At 46.0% G+C, this 14,931-nt stretch overlaps 1 protein-coding gene across 3 annotated transcripts in view; it reads right to left on the minus strand.

The window, feature by feature from the left end:
• Nucleotides 1–1,678: 1,678 nt before the first annotated feature.
• The window catches only part of LOC306939812 (putative flavin-containing monoamine oxidase A), a 163,453-nt gene continuing 150,200 nt past the window's right edge, over nucleotides 1,679–14,931 (minus strand). For all 3 annotated transcript variants that reach the window (XM_079524532.1, XM_079524530.1, XM_079524531.1), the window contains 2 exons: nucleotides 9,225–9,325; nucleotides 1,679–3,955 (listed from right to left, as the gene is read on the minus strand). In XM_079524532.1, coding sequence (XP_079380658.1) covers nucleotides 3,595–3,955; nucleotides 9,225–9,325 — 462 coding nt within the window. In that variant the 3' untranslated portion in view covers nucleotides 1,679–3,594. The remainder of the gene's footprint in view (nucleotides 3,956–9,224; nucleotides 9,326–14,931) is intronic.

A 14,931-nucleotide genomic window follows, 5' to 3' on the forward strand; every position in this document is an offset into this window, starting at 1 on the left:
CTTGCGGCCTTGTTTCCATTCGGGTCCCATCCACTCACACATGACGTGAATAATAATTTAACACATTAACAACAATTGATATAACAATAATAATTTAAAACATGTGAATTTCCTCTAAACAAGAAATATACAGTATGCACAGGTGAATTTGTAGGCCTGTCTTGAAGGAAGTCAGTGATTTGTTTGTTTTGAGGGAAGGGGGAGGGCATTCCACGCCTGGGTAGCAGTGCTTTGGAAGGTGAATTTGCCCATATGTTTTGTGGATGAGGTTTGGAAATGTTTGGGAGCCAATTTTTTCATTTTCCTCTCCAAGGTACAGTACAATTGTGAGGGTGTTAGCAAGGGTTGCCCCTCATTTCACACACCAGTTGGCCCCAGAATGTACCATTTAGTCTGCAATTAGCTGATGATTTTTTTCTTATGTCTGAAATGGAGAGAGATGGCCACGCTGCATCGGAGGGGGAGGTTTCATGCCATGTTTGGTGTCATCATTCACGCCCACAAACACACACATCCTCAGGCAGACCAAGAGGCAGACAGAATAACCTTCACAGAGAGCCTTCAAGGAAATGCTCATCACTTACCAAGTTACAATGGTGTAACCCGGCACTGAATCCGACCATCGGAATGCATTAAATGACCACAGAACAGCAGCTGACAAGGCAAACTGCCAATCCCCCCCAGATACCACATTACTACATGCATGCCTTAAGCTGGGGATGACATATATCGCGAGAAGGAACCGCCGAGCAGCTCAGCCAGAGTCCCCGAAATAGCACACCCTTCGGCTTTGCTCTGCCTCTCCATGAAGTCAGGTGCGACTAGTAAAACAAAAGCAATCATACAGTATACAACACACATTGCAGTGAGTGAGTCAGGCCCATGAGGGATCCATTGCTCTTGTGGCGGTCACCCAAAATGACCAAATCAGTCACTTGAATGGTGTCCAAAAACTGACATGTACAAAGAGATGTTGTGGCCCGCTGGCTTTCATTCAATCTGGACCAGCTTAAATGAAGCCAGGGAGAACAAGCAGTTGATCCCGTGCAAGCTAGTGATAACAAAGACAAATAACAAGCCAGGGCGCTGATGGAGTCACAGACTGCTGTCCAATGACCGGTGGGTGTTTGAGATATCCCTCGAGGAGAGGAATGGGCACTGACAAAAAACCTTTCGATCAACTGTGCAATCCAGCGATAGCGATTAAATCACTTTCCCTGGGACGTTATCATTGTATGACTGGCTCATCCATCTTATCTCCGAGTGTGTGGGCGTTTAGTGTACATGCACATGTGCATGTGGGTGTGTGAGTGAGTGCGATCACAGATGCAGGTGTGCGTGTGTGTGTGTACGCACAAGTACATGCGTAGGTTGGTGAATGTGTGTGCTTGAGAGGATGGCTTGATCTGGGCGGTGCGCCAAGCTCGTTGAGTGGGTTTTGCTGGAAAAGTGCACAGCGTTTTTCAGCGAGGCTCCAACCATTATGGGCTCAATGAAACCCAGAGTGTATCAATGGAAATTTAAGTCACAACAACCATTATTTAAAGGCATTTTTTATTTTGAAAACGATTTCTCAAACCCTAAATGTAACACACTTAAAGACATTATAGTTCTTCCCATAATCTGCATTTATTTATTTTTGTCTTAAAGAACATCTTGGATACATTCAAATGAGGCCGCAGGAGCCTGTCCACTCAATTAGGAAGGATATTTTTCCCCTGTGTCTTTTCCCTTAGGAAGTTATTTGTTCCAACAGAATTAATCTCCGCTTGATTTACATCACGGGTCATTTAATATAATTAACATAATTTGCAGTCAAGAGGAGGGGTGTGCAGAAAGTCTCTTTGGAGAATCAAAGTAGGCCTACATTTTCTGTTCTTTCATCTGTTGTACACAATTGATTATAGTATAGTATAGTATATTATTTCTACAATATTTGTAAAGCAGATGATTACTACTGTACTCTCTCACTGTTCAATGTAAATATAGGCTACAAAGTATGCACCTTCAGTGGCGTTTCTCAACTTTGGGTCTTACTTAATTTTCACGGACATCCACAGAAATGAATGGAAAATAATGTATACATTTTATACATGTCGGCTATAGATTATATAAAATGTGTTACAGTGCATGTGGAAAACCAGTAGGCCACGTGTGTGATAAGTGGAATGAAGAGTGCCAGTCTTTGAGCGTGAGACGATATTTTCCAATCGTATACTGTAACATACAGTATGTATGTAATTGACTTTATGTATTTATTTATTTAGTCTAGGGGTGGGTGGGGGCAGGAGAAACAAAACAAACCTTCAGCCAGATGCACAGAACAAAATATAATACAGTACTTACTGTATATACAACCCACAACAAGACTAGGAGAAACCCAACACATCAATACAGCCCACTGACAAAAGGCTACTTCATTCCAGATTAGCTTCTACATAAATACATTAAAGGTATATTCAGTGATTTCACTTAATTCAAATATCACTTATTTTTTCTTATTTTTTGGATAATCCTCCCTACTATAAAGTGTGCTGACCATATAAGGAGTTCCTCCCTGTCCCCAGTGAGCCCCTGGGGTCAAAAAACCCTAGTTTCGGTTTGGGCTTTGGGTGGCAAAGCCTTCATCCAATCAGGATGAGAGGGGCCTTCCTCCAATCATGATCGAGTGGGGCGGGCCTTGGTGCACGTGCTGTTGGTCTGTTGTACTTCCCCCACTGTAGAGCGTGTGCATGTGCACATCTTGTTACCGGGTGGACCAGGTTTTTTTCCAAATCACCAAAATCACTGAATGCTCCTTTAATAACACTACATCACATTATTTCACAATAGCATGGGCTATAGCAGCGGCCCCCAAACTATTTTGGCCGTGGCGTGCATCCCGTTACCTCCTGACCTAGCTGACGCACCCCCCCCAACGCTAAGTCTCGTTGTATTTGGCCGAAACAGAATGTCACTGCACTGAGAGACATGCAGCTGCTCTATACATCTCCTTACAACAGTGGTTTACCGGATTTTTGCTGTTTGTGCTAAATAACGCCATAAAAACCCCCATTACCCTTTTCATGTCACGTGTCCCCTAGAGGGCGTTCACACAAGGGGTGCACGCACCACAGTTTGGGAACCCCTGGGCTATGGGACGCAAGCTAAAGTGCCACCTCACACGCTGAACTGTCACCAGCTCCTGAAGGAACTAGTTTCTTTCTTGATTAAATGCCAATTTTGCCTTTGCCTTTTGTGAATGAGTAGCCTACAGTACATCTATTGGTATGAGATGAACAAATTATAGCCTGTAGTACTTAGTTTAGACAGTACTTAGTTTAGACTAGTCATTGGTTAGACCAGTCATTAGTCCTACAACTACAACCTATCTCAAACCCTCACCCTAACCTCCCACGGGGCAGCACACCTAAACCTAACCCTCTCCCAACCCTTATGTCTAACCAATGACTAGTCTAAACAAAGTATGCACCCCTGTGGGCATGTTGCTGCCCTTGGTTTCAACGACAGTCCACTTTCCACATGAACAAGACTGGACAATTAATTTGTACCTTTCGGTCAACGTCGGTCAGCTATTATTTCCATCAGCTTCTGCTACCAGTGGAACACATTACACTTGGTCAAGCATCTCCACATTAAACCTTGGCCCTGTGCAATCCACTTCTGGCAGAGCTGAGGGCGAGCCAGTAGGAGAGCAGTGCTAACGGACAGTGTCGCTACAAGCACCGCTCCGCTTAGGTACGCGAATTTGGACGGTTCTGGTGTCGTCGTCAGCCATGCTGGGAAGTCTGTGTCTTCGTGTTGCTGCTGCTGTGCCTCCTCCCGCTCCTTTTGGGTCAGAGTGACGGGGCAGAGTTCAACCAGGACCTCCAGAGCCGCCCGCTGTCCTGCCTGCACCGCGCCGCTCATGTAGCCACACCAACGGGTGGCCGTCTCAGTTCCTGCCCAATGGATCCTGAAACGTAAATCACACACACGGTTCGATTTGCTGGGGTGGATAATGGATAACAGTGTTGATTTCGTCAAAAAATAAAAACTAGACTAAAATGTTAGGAAGGGACTAGTGGACAAGAGATCCACTATAAGTCATTTTACAATTAGTTGCATGCTGAAAATAGATGATCTACAAGCCCACAACGCGTCGCAGCACGACACGTTGTGGGCTTGTAGATCGGCTATTTTCAGCAAGTGTAAAAACTGTCATTACGATGGCATCAAGGCCCGCCAAAAAAAAAAAATGTTCGACTAAATCAACTGTAGATTTAGTCGACTAAAACTAGACTAACACTAAAACATTCCGGGTGACTAAAATGTGACTAAAAATAAATAAACTATTCAAGACACTGACTAAAACTAAAACCAAAATTTGCTGCCAAAAACACCACCAGTGGATAACCATGCCCCTGCTTTTATATACACCCTCCTCATTTTTCCACACAGGTGGGTTTTATCTTTTGATCATATACTGAATAAAATACATGCCTTCTGTTTGGGAAATGCGTGCATGATATTCTCTAAGTGCAGATCTACACGTTGACTATATGTAGTAGCGACGCACTGCATTGTGAGATGATCGACTGCCACCGGCAGACATGCTGCTTTATCTTACAGTCCAGGTGCAAGAAAAATAAAAAGGATGAAATTCTGTCAGGAAACTGGATTAGTGCAACACTAGCAAATCTAGCAATGAAACACTGGTTATTTGAACAGATAAAGACTGTTCACCATTCAGATGAAATGTAGGCCTGGACCATAGTGGAAAGCATGGGTGAGCAAACACTTGTTTTTTTTCTTTCTTTCTTTCTTTTTTTTTTTTTTGACTTTTTGACTTCTTACCTACTGCTTTCTACACAAAGTGTTTATTCTGCTTGCATTATGGATCAAATAAATAATTTATGCATAAATACCGTGGGGTCAATTTATGCTTGGTGCTTTGCTCCCTTGTGCATGTGCACTCCCTCTTTCCCTCTAAAACGCTCCCTCGCATTTATGAAATGTTATCTATTTAGGAATAATAGAAAAGTGCTCTGACCAGACGACCCAGAATTGCCTCAAATGGGCTGTATAGGCAAACACTTATTAGCTTGAGTGAAATACTAATCATACCCTGCCAGTCATCAGGGCATCATTAGCCAACATTAATATGCACACTGCAATGCCATTATTACCCCTGTACAGAATAAGTAAATAAGCCGATTAGGCTGTTTACTTTGCCTTGGGATCTGTTACATTCACATTCAATGTTTACACACATGCAGCACAGTGCAATTAATGACTGAAGATGGCATTGTCCTTATGATCCCTTTGGCATGGCCCTTCACATCACTATGTATTAGCGTCACTTGCTGACCTGTAAGTCCTGTGGTTAATGACCATTTTTATTCCATTTTAATCTACCCAGTCAAGAGCGTATATTCAGAGTAAGGCAATACGAACATAATGTTCACAGCGTTTATTCTGTGCGATAAATTCACATGAATTTAAACTGCCGTTTGTGTCATGATGAGTGCATCGTCACGCCGCAATTAAGTGACGATTTAAGCAATATTACACAAGAGGGGGTGGTTGAACGTCATTAATGCACGCCTGCGATGCTGCAGGGACGAGCCTGCAGGTGTTTTAGAGTGTTTTAGAGGGAAAGAGAGAGAGAGTGCACATGTACAAGGGAGCAAAGCACCAAGCATAAATTGACCCCACGGTATTTATGCATAAATTATATGCATATATATATATAACAGTTACCCTTAAAACTAAGAAAATCGCTGAAAAAACGTATTTCTTTAATGACAGATGTGACTACATCTGTCATTAAAGAAATACGACCACAAATGTCCCAATAAACTAGCTAGCCTAGCCACCGAGTTTGCTGCGCTCTGGGAAAACAGAGCAGCTGAATTCTTTGTTTTGATTAGGTGTGGAGTGGTGCTCGTTTGAACCATGGCTAGAAGACCAATCCGAGTGCTTCCGCGAAACGACCTGTTGTATAATGCTGATTATCTTTCTTTTTTAACGAGGTGGGAGACGGGGGTGCTGTGGCGCAGTCGGTGGTGCCTCACAGCTACTGTAGAAGGTCCTGGGTTCGATTACCACCAGGGATGCTGTGGGCGTGTCCTCTCCTCCGCGTCATCAGTGCTCAAGTTCTGGGTGGGGTTGGCGAAAGGGCCTTTCTGTGTGGAGTTTACATGTTCTCCCCGTGTCCCCTAGGGTAGGTACCCTCACATGTTCTTCCCGTGTCCCCTAGGGTAGATACCCTCACATGTTCTCCCCGTGTCCCCTAGGGTAGGTACCCTCACATGTTCTCCCCGTGTCCCCTAGGGTAGGTACCCTCACATGTTCTCCCCGTGTCCCCTAGGGTAGATACCCTCACATGTTCTCCCCGTGTCCCCTAGGGTAGGTACCCTCACATGTTCTCCCCGTGTCCCCTAGGGTAGGTACCCTCACATGTTCTTCCCGTGTCCCCTAGGGTAGGTACCCTCACATGTTCTCCCCGTGTCCCCTAGGGTAGGTACCCTCACATGGTGTCCCCTAGGGTAGGTACCCTCACATGTTCTCCCCGTGTCCCCTAGGGTAGGTACCCTCACATGTTCTTCCCGTGTCCCCTAGTGTAGATACCCTCACATGTTCTCCCCGTGTCCCCTAGGGTAGGTACCCTCACATGTTCTCCCCGTGTCCCCTAGGGTAGGTACCCTCAAATGTTCTCTCCGTGTCCCCTAGGGTAGGTACCCTCACATGTTCTCCCCGTGTCCCCTAGGGTAGGTTCCCTCACACAAAACATGCTGTAATCCTGATCTCTATACTGCCTCCCCCATGTCAGCCGGGGCGCCTGTCACCTGAAGGTAGGGGAAAGGAACTAACGTGTTCCGTCCAACGGGGGAAACTCCTGCCCCCTGTCAGGTGATAAGAAGCGGCCTGCATTGAAGGAAGCATGAGTTCACTCACTCAGTTCGGGGCGAAAGACGTACATACACACGTACGTAAACACAGAGATGTGTTCTTTCACAATTTGGCTATCGTCCCTATCGGACGCTAGGGCCGATGTGGTTAAGAGTCAAAATTGGTAATGTCCGAATTTCATCGCGCGTAAACGCAGCAAACTGCGAATTGTCATTTTTCAAAAGCAACCCGAAGTGGACTTTTGTTGATTACATACGTGGCCGTTATGTGTGTCAAGGACAACAGTATGTCCTTGAGGATCCATCTCCTGTATGGGGGTAGGAACGCTCCCGTCCGCGGCTCGTCTTCTAGTCGCGTTATGCAATGAGCTCCCTGTGCTCTCCCCGTGGACGTAATGTCATTATGGAAATGCATTCCCTGAAGCCCCCACAACCCCACTCCGGTTGCCTCTCTTCGTTATCCACCTCTCCCTCTCTCTCATTCGTTCGGCATTGTGCATCTCCTAACAGGCCATTAGAAATGGATTAACCCGTTTAGACCTGGAGGACGATTCTACAAATGCCTTACTAAATCATCACAGTTTTCTGAAAAACCCCATGTGTCTATGCGAGTTGTTCTCAAACATTTTCATGTCAAGGACTCCCAAAATTATATGTAATTGGCTGCCGACCCCCATCTGAAAATATGTTGTTCCAGGGACCCTATATATTCAAAGATTTGTGCCACATTTTCGCGATTTTTAAAAAATAGCAAAAAAAATAGCAGCTCAAATAGCAGCTCATAGCCGTGCTATGAGCTTGTAGGTCTGCTATTTTTCAATAGCTAAAGTATAACATAATGCTTAAAACACCAAAAGGGGTTCCCCGCCCAGAATGGTTTAAGGGCCGTCGTCCCATGAGAATGCCATGTTGGCCCCGTGTCCATTTCTTTAGAACTGGACTAATGTATGTTAGCGGGGGCATAATCACTGCTGCTGCTCTCCATTCTGCTCAGGTCACTGCTCGCTAGGCACACGGCGAGTCTAGTATACGCAGTAAAACGCTCCGACGAGAGAGAGCGCAAGGGTGGTCCATTTGGTTTCCGCTTTGTTCCCTCTTCGGAGAGACCCTTGTAGATTTGGGTTCCATTTGTACTCTCAATTTGGAAGTAGATGAAAACTGAGGATTTTGTTTTACTGTGGAGTGGGTTATGTGAGAGATCTTTGGCGGGCAGCCTGCAGTTCAGGTGTTTTGTGTGGGGGTTTCTTAACCCATTTAGGTGTTTTAAGCATTATGTTATACTTTAGCTGTTGAAAAACAGCAGATCTACAAGCTCATCACCGAGTGCCGCGCTACGAGCATGACCATATATTCTTTCAGAGGGAAAGGTTTTAACTCAAATCTTTGCATCGGGGGGGGGGGGGGGGTTAATATAACAAAAAAAAATTATATTGCCATATACTATAGCAACAAGAACCCCAAAAAGGGTTCCCATCCGGAAGGAGTAAAACACCAAAAGGGGTTCCCGTCCTGAATGTTTTTGTTTTTTTTGTTTTTTTTTATGTATAAAAAAAACAGGACATATACAGGACATACAAAAAAAGGCAGACATACATCATAACGATACTGTGTATCCTGTAGATTCATATCACAAAGACCTGTATCAACAAAGATAAGAATGCGCTCAACAAAATGACAGGTGGGCGTTTTACAGCACATTGCTGTGCTCCCACTGCATATACGTTTGCTTCCCTTGCTAACCGACGCTGCTACCGAACGCCCAGAGATTGTGAAAATTGTTAAACCGGGCTGGCTGAGAGAGAAAAAGACCCACATTATCCCCCCGCAAGGCCTAGCATAGAATCCCACCAGAGATTCTTCTCCTGTTGGCATGCAGCCCCATGCTATCTCCCCAGGAACACACCTGCTATCTCAATAAAGGAAAGAAAATCACCACTGGGGGTTGGACAGCCAATTACTCTTTAAAGAAAATAAGTAGGCCTATAGAGAGAGAGAACACACACACACACACACACACACACACACACACACGTCAGAGTAAGGAGCAAGTTTCTCCCTGGAGAGAGAGAGAGAGAGAGGGAGAGGGAGAGGGAGAGGGAGAGGGAGAGGGAGAGGGAGAGGGAGAGGGGGAGAGGGAGAGAGGTAGAGGTAGAGGGGGAGAGAGAGAGAGAGAGGGAGAGAGAGAGAGAGAGAGAGAGAGAGGGAGGGAGAGGGAGAGGGAGAGGGAGAGGGAGAGGGAGAGGGAGAGAGAGAGAGAGAGAGGGAGAGAGAGAGAGAGCGTTGCATCATGCTGGGCCTCGAGGGCCACCGGTAGGTAGTAGGGCTGATTACCTGCCGCAGGGTGTCCTCAGGCTGGGGTGGTAATACGTTAGCAGGCCCGGTGCCATGACATTAACAGGACACCCCCCGCTGTACTCCTCCTTCGCCCAGTCCTGTAATGCACAATACATACAATATGATGTTGACAAATAGCAGTGTTTGTGTTTTCGTCGACTTTAAAACTAAGACGAAAAATGTCCGTCGACTACCTTCTTTCCACTGACGAAAGCTACAGTTGGGTGCCACCGATATTGTCCTTTATCATTTGACCCATTTAGGCCTGAACTCAAAATTTAAAAAAAATCCTTCTAAATCCTAAGTTTTCTGAAATAAATATTTTCACGATTTTTCAAAAATAGCAGACCTACAAGCTCGTAGCGCGCCACTCGGTGGCGCGCTATGAGCTTGTAGATCTGCTATTTTTCAATAGCTAAATTATAACATGTTTAAAACACCAAAAGGGGTTCCCGCCCAAAATGGGTTAACTGTCCTTTTGCGCAGATCACGCAAACCTCAGCAAAAATAAAAGGACAATATCGATGGCCTCCAACTGTAAGTGGACTAACTAAATGAAAACTAAGCTATGATGACTAAAACTATGACTAAATATAGGCCTACTGACAATTTCGTCAACAAATAAAAACTGGACTAAAATGTTAGGAAGGGACTAGTGGACAGGAGATCCAGTATGTCATTTTACACTTGGCTGCATGCTGAAAATAGCCGATCTACAAGCTTGCGACGCGTTGTGAGCTTGTAGACCCTTAGATCTCCATATATGGAGCCGACCTGTTCTGACATTCCATATTATGTTGATCTCACCCCACCCGTCCATGTTGATCTGACCTCATCAAACCCTGTACACTCAAGACACGCTCCATATATGGGTAAATAACAGTACAGTTACAATACTCTTATACCAGCTTTTGTGATAGTTCTCTAGTCCGTGCTGTTAACCAGCTGGTTAGTAAGTATGACTCTTGGACTGTCTGTATTAATGGCCCATGTGTGTGTTCTGTCATACAGTATGTGCCTAACAAAAGTATGTTTGTGTTTATACTGTAAACTGCAGCTCGGAAAAGATAACTATAACTGCATTGCAAGTTTATACCATACATACTGTAGGCGCACATCTTTTTTTAAACTAGACATAATAATTATTATCCGTCAAGGTTTAGTTACATTTCTGGACTTATGCAAGCAATGGAGTTCATCTGTCCTCAGGGGCAGTTCATCTGTCCTCAGGGGCAGGCACAGCATTGCATTTAAAATGTTGATAATAGCTGGGCACAGTGGGCAACGGGCTACAGTACATGCTCGGAATAATAACCATCACGTATTCAGCCAAACCATAGTATAAATAGTATTGTATATTTGAAAATGTACTAAAAACTCTCTGGGGGCCCACAAAATGGGCCTGGTGCAGCTGATAAAAGTAGCATTACAGTGGTTCTCAAAGTTGTATGGGGACCTCCAGGGGTCCTTGAGGAGGTTAGAATATAATATGTATTATATTCCAATTTATTAGAATATAATGTATACATTTGAATAAATAAAGGCAGCAGTAATTCCACCTTTTTTATTAAACGTGCTTATTGTTATTTATTTCCATCAATAAATCGAGTGTAGCTTGAGTGTCCTTTAAGAAGCTCAGAACCGGTTTCACTGGATGCACAAGTCAATTTGACTGTGTGCTATGTGCTAAATAGTTTGCAAAAAATATCCTAGAGATAATAGCATTTTTGCCCAATCATAAATAACCCTTAGGGGGTTTGTGTTTTACAAGTTTTAAGAATCACTAGAATTCAGGCAATGCAAGGCAAAACTTTACGTCACCCTTTTGCCACCACATGGAAAACCTGAGAGAACTGCCTCTGGATGTGGACAGGATCATATGGTGAAGGGCCAAAATGAGGTACTGTACTGTACTGTACTGTACTGTACTGTACTGTACTGTACTGTACTGTACTGTACTGTACTGTACTGTACTGTACTGTACTGTACTGTACTGGCCCTGGACCCTGGCCTGTGTTTGTGTGTGTGTGTGTGTGTGTGTGTGTGTGTGTCTGTGTGTTAGGTTGTGCAACAGTGACACGTGGTGGTGAACAAACGCTATAATGCTATTTTTGTGCTCGGACACAGGGACAGACCCAGGGACAGACCCAGGGACACAGGGACCCTCTTTTTGAAACCGCCTCCTCGCCACTCTACACACTTGCCCTCGATATGCGCGTTCACGCGAGGCTGCGCCATATTATGTGTCGTTCGAAACCAAGCAACCTTGAGTGGAAGTGGCTTATAAAGCCCTCAAGAGCGAGTCTATGCCGATCTAGACTCGATTGCCTTGTGCAGCCCTGCTCTCTGTCCGCATGGAAACCGCGACCTACAAATGTAAGTACCACCACAAATAAATGATAAATAAACTGCTCCTAAACAATCTTCATACGATGCAGAATAGACAACGCTCCAACTGATGTTCACAAGGGCTCTTTATTTACCCCACCCCATGTCCTTTTAGACAGTCACGCTGTATTTCCTTTTAAATGTCCATATTAATGAAATCCACATGTCACACAAACATATACACGATGCAATGCAATATAACTGTACTGTACAAACAAAATAACACAATGGCATGATGGTAACGATGGTAACCATGGCAACGAATGGTGTCTGTTTCCTGCTTCTGCACAAGGAGGGCGAGTGTATTTCCAAACTGTTTTGTATACCCAGCACCCTAATCAAGGGAACTTGATTAGGGTGCTGGGTATACTGCTGGAGGTACACTTCCTGACGAGGGAACCTCCCGAGAGCACTTCAAGTCAAGGAACTGGTTTCAAAAAGGGCCGGACAGACCCAGGGACATACTGTAGCAGTCTATAGCAGTGGTTGCACCACTCAAAAACTATAGATAATATAAGAAACCACAGAAGATTCGAAAACATTACAAGGTAACGTGCATGAAAAATGGGTTTCAGCAGCCTTTTAAAAGGTATATTCAGTGATTTGACTTAATTCAAATATCACTTGTTTTTTCTTTTTTTCTGGATAATCCTCCCTACTATAGAGTGTGCTGACCATATAAGGAGTTCCTCCCTGTCCCCAGTGAGCCCCTGGGGTCAAAAAACCCTAGTTTCAGTTTTGGTGGCGGGTGGCAAAACCTTCATCCAATCATGATCGAGTGGCCTTGGTGCACATGCTGTTGGCCTGTTGCACTTCCCCCCACTGTAGAGCGTGCATGTGCACATTTTGTTACCCGGGGCGGACTGGGTGGTTTTCCAAATCACCCAAATCACTGAATGCTCCTTTAAAGGAATCAACGGACTCTGCTTTTATTGATGCCAGGGGAAATTACTATTAGTAAGGCTGCTACAATGTCGGAGGAGCCGGACAAAAAAAATAATGTTACACTTATGGACCTTGAATAATTGCACCGCAAATATTAATTATGTGAACTGCACCGCACTGACCCAAATTAAAGAAGGGATGTACCGTAAGACACGCACGCACGCACGCACGCACGCACGCACGCACGCACGCACGCAATTCCACTCTGTTCTTTATCTTCTCTCTGTTCCTCCTGCACTCCGACAATCAAAGCTGAGCTCCTTAACTTGAAACTCGAACTTGCCGTCATAGAGAGCAGTGTACTTTCGTGCAGCGTTCTCCTCATACATACTAATATTATGTGCAATGGAGAACGGAATTACTGTATTTTCACAGACACACACGACAAAAAAAAAAGGTTCTCAAGATAGAATGTTGTATTGTCACACAAGTGAAAACAAGGGAGTCACCAAGACAGACAGGCTTTCTACCATATGTGCCCCAGGGAGTCACCAGATGAGACAGGCTTTCTACTGTATGTGCCCCAGGGAGTCACCAGATGAGACAGGCTTTCTACTGTATGTGCCCCAGGGAGTCACCAGATGAGACAGGCTTTCTACTGTATGTGCCCCATGGAGTCACCAGGAGAGACAGGCTTTCTACTGTATGTGCCCCAGGGAGTCACCAGATGAGACAGGCTTTCTACTGTATGTGCCCCAGGGAGTCACCAGATGAGACAGGCTTTCTACTGTATGTGCCCCAGGGAGTCACCAAGACAGGCTTTCTACTGTATGTGCCCCAGGGAGTCACCAGGAGACAGGCTTTCTACTGTATGTGCCCCAGGGAGTCACCAAGACAGGCTTTCTACTGTATGTGTCCCAGGGAGTCACCAGGAGACAGGCTTTCTACTGTATGTGCCCCAGGGAGTCACCAGGAGAGAGGCTTTCTACCGTATGTGCCCCAGGGAGTCACCAGGAGAGAGGCTTTCTACCGTATGTGCCCCAGGGAGTCACCAGGAGACAGGCTTTCTACTGTATGTGCCCCAGGGAGTCACCAAGACAGGCTTTCTACTGTATGTGTCCCAGGGAGTCACCAGGAGACAGGCTTTCTACTGTATGTGCCCCAGGGAGTCACCAGGAGAGACAGGCTTTCTACTGTATGTGCCCCAGGGAGTCACCAGGTGAGAGGCTTTCTACTGTATGTGTCCCAGGGAGTCACCAGGAGAGACAGGCTTTCTACTGTATGTGCCCCAGGGAGTCACCAGGAGAGAGGCTTTCTACCGTATGTGCCCCAGGGAGTCACCAGGAGAGAGGCTTTCTACTGTATGTGCCCCAGGGAGTCACCAGGTAAGACAGGCTTTCTACTGTATGTGCCCCAGGGAGTCACCAGGAGAGACAGGCTTTCTACTGTATGTGCCCCAGGGAGTCACCAGGAGAGACTTTCTACTGTATGTGCCCCAGGGAGTCACCAGGAGACAGGCTTTCTACTGTATGTGCCCCAGGGAGTCACCAGGAGACAGGCTTTCTACTGTATGTGCCCCAGGGAGTCACCAGGAGACAGGCTTTCTACTGTATGTGCCCCAGGGAGTCACCAGGAGACAGGCTTTCTACTGTATGTGCCCCAGGGAGTCACCAGGAGAGAGGCTTTCTACTGTATGTGCCCCAGGGAGTCACCAAGACAGGCTTTCTACCGTATGTGCCCCAGGGAGTCGCCAGGAGACAGGCTTTCTACTGTATGTGCCCCAGGGAGTCACCAGGTGAGAGGCTTTCTACTGTATGTGCCCCAGGGAGTCACCAGGAGAGAGGCTTTCTACCGTATGTGCCCCAGGGAGTCAGCAGGAGAGAGGCTTTCTACTGTATGTGCCCCAGGGAGTCACCAGGATACAGGCTTTCTACTGTATGTGCCCCAGGGAGTCACCAGGAGAGAGGCTTTCTACTGTATGTGCCCCAGGGAGTCACCAGGAGACAGGCTTTCTACTGTATGTGCCCCAGGGAGTCACCAGGATACAGGCTTTCTACTGTATGTGCCCCAGGGAGTCACCAGGTGAGACAGGCTTTCTACTGTATGTGCCCCAGGGAGTCACCAGGTGAGACAGGCTTTCTACTGTATGTGCCCCAGGGAGTCACCAGGAGACAGGCTTTCTACTGTATGTGCCCAAGGGAGTCACCAGGAGACAGGCTTTCTACTGTATGTGCCCCAGGGAGTCACCAGGAGAGAGGCTTTCTACTGTATGTGCCCCAGGGAGTCACCAGGAGACAGGCTTTCTACTGTATGTGCCCCAGGGAGTCACCAGGAGACAGGCTTTCTACTGTATGTGCCCCAGGGAGTCAACAGGAGACAGGCTTTCTACTGTATGTGCCCCAGGGAGTCACCAGGAGACAGGCTTTCTACT

Source organism: Electrona antarctica, assembly GCF_951216825.1.
Source record: "Electrona antarctica genome assembly, chromosome: 16".
Taxonomy (NCBI): Eukaryota; Metazoa; Chordata; class Actinopteri; order Myctophiformes; family Myctophidae; genus Electrona; species Electrona antarctica.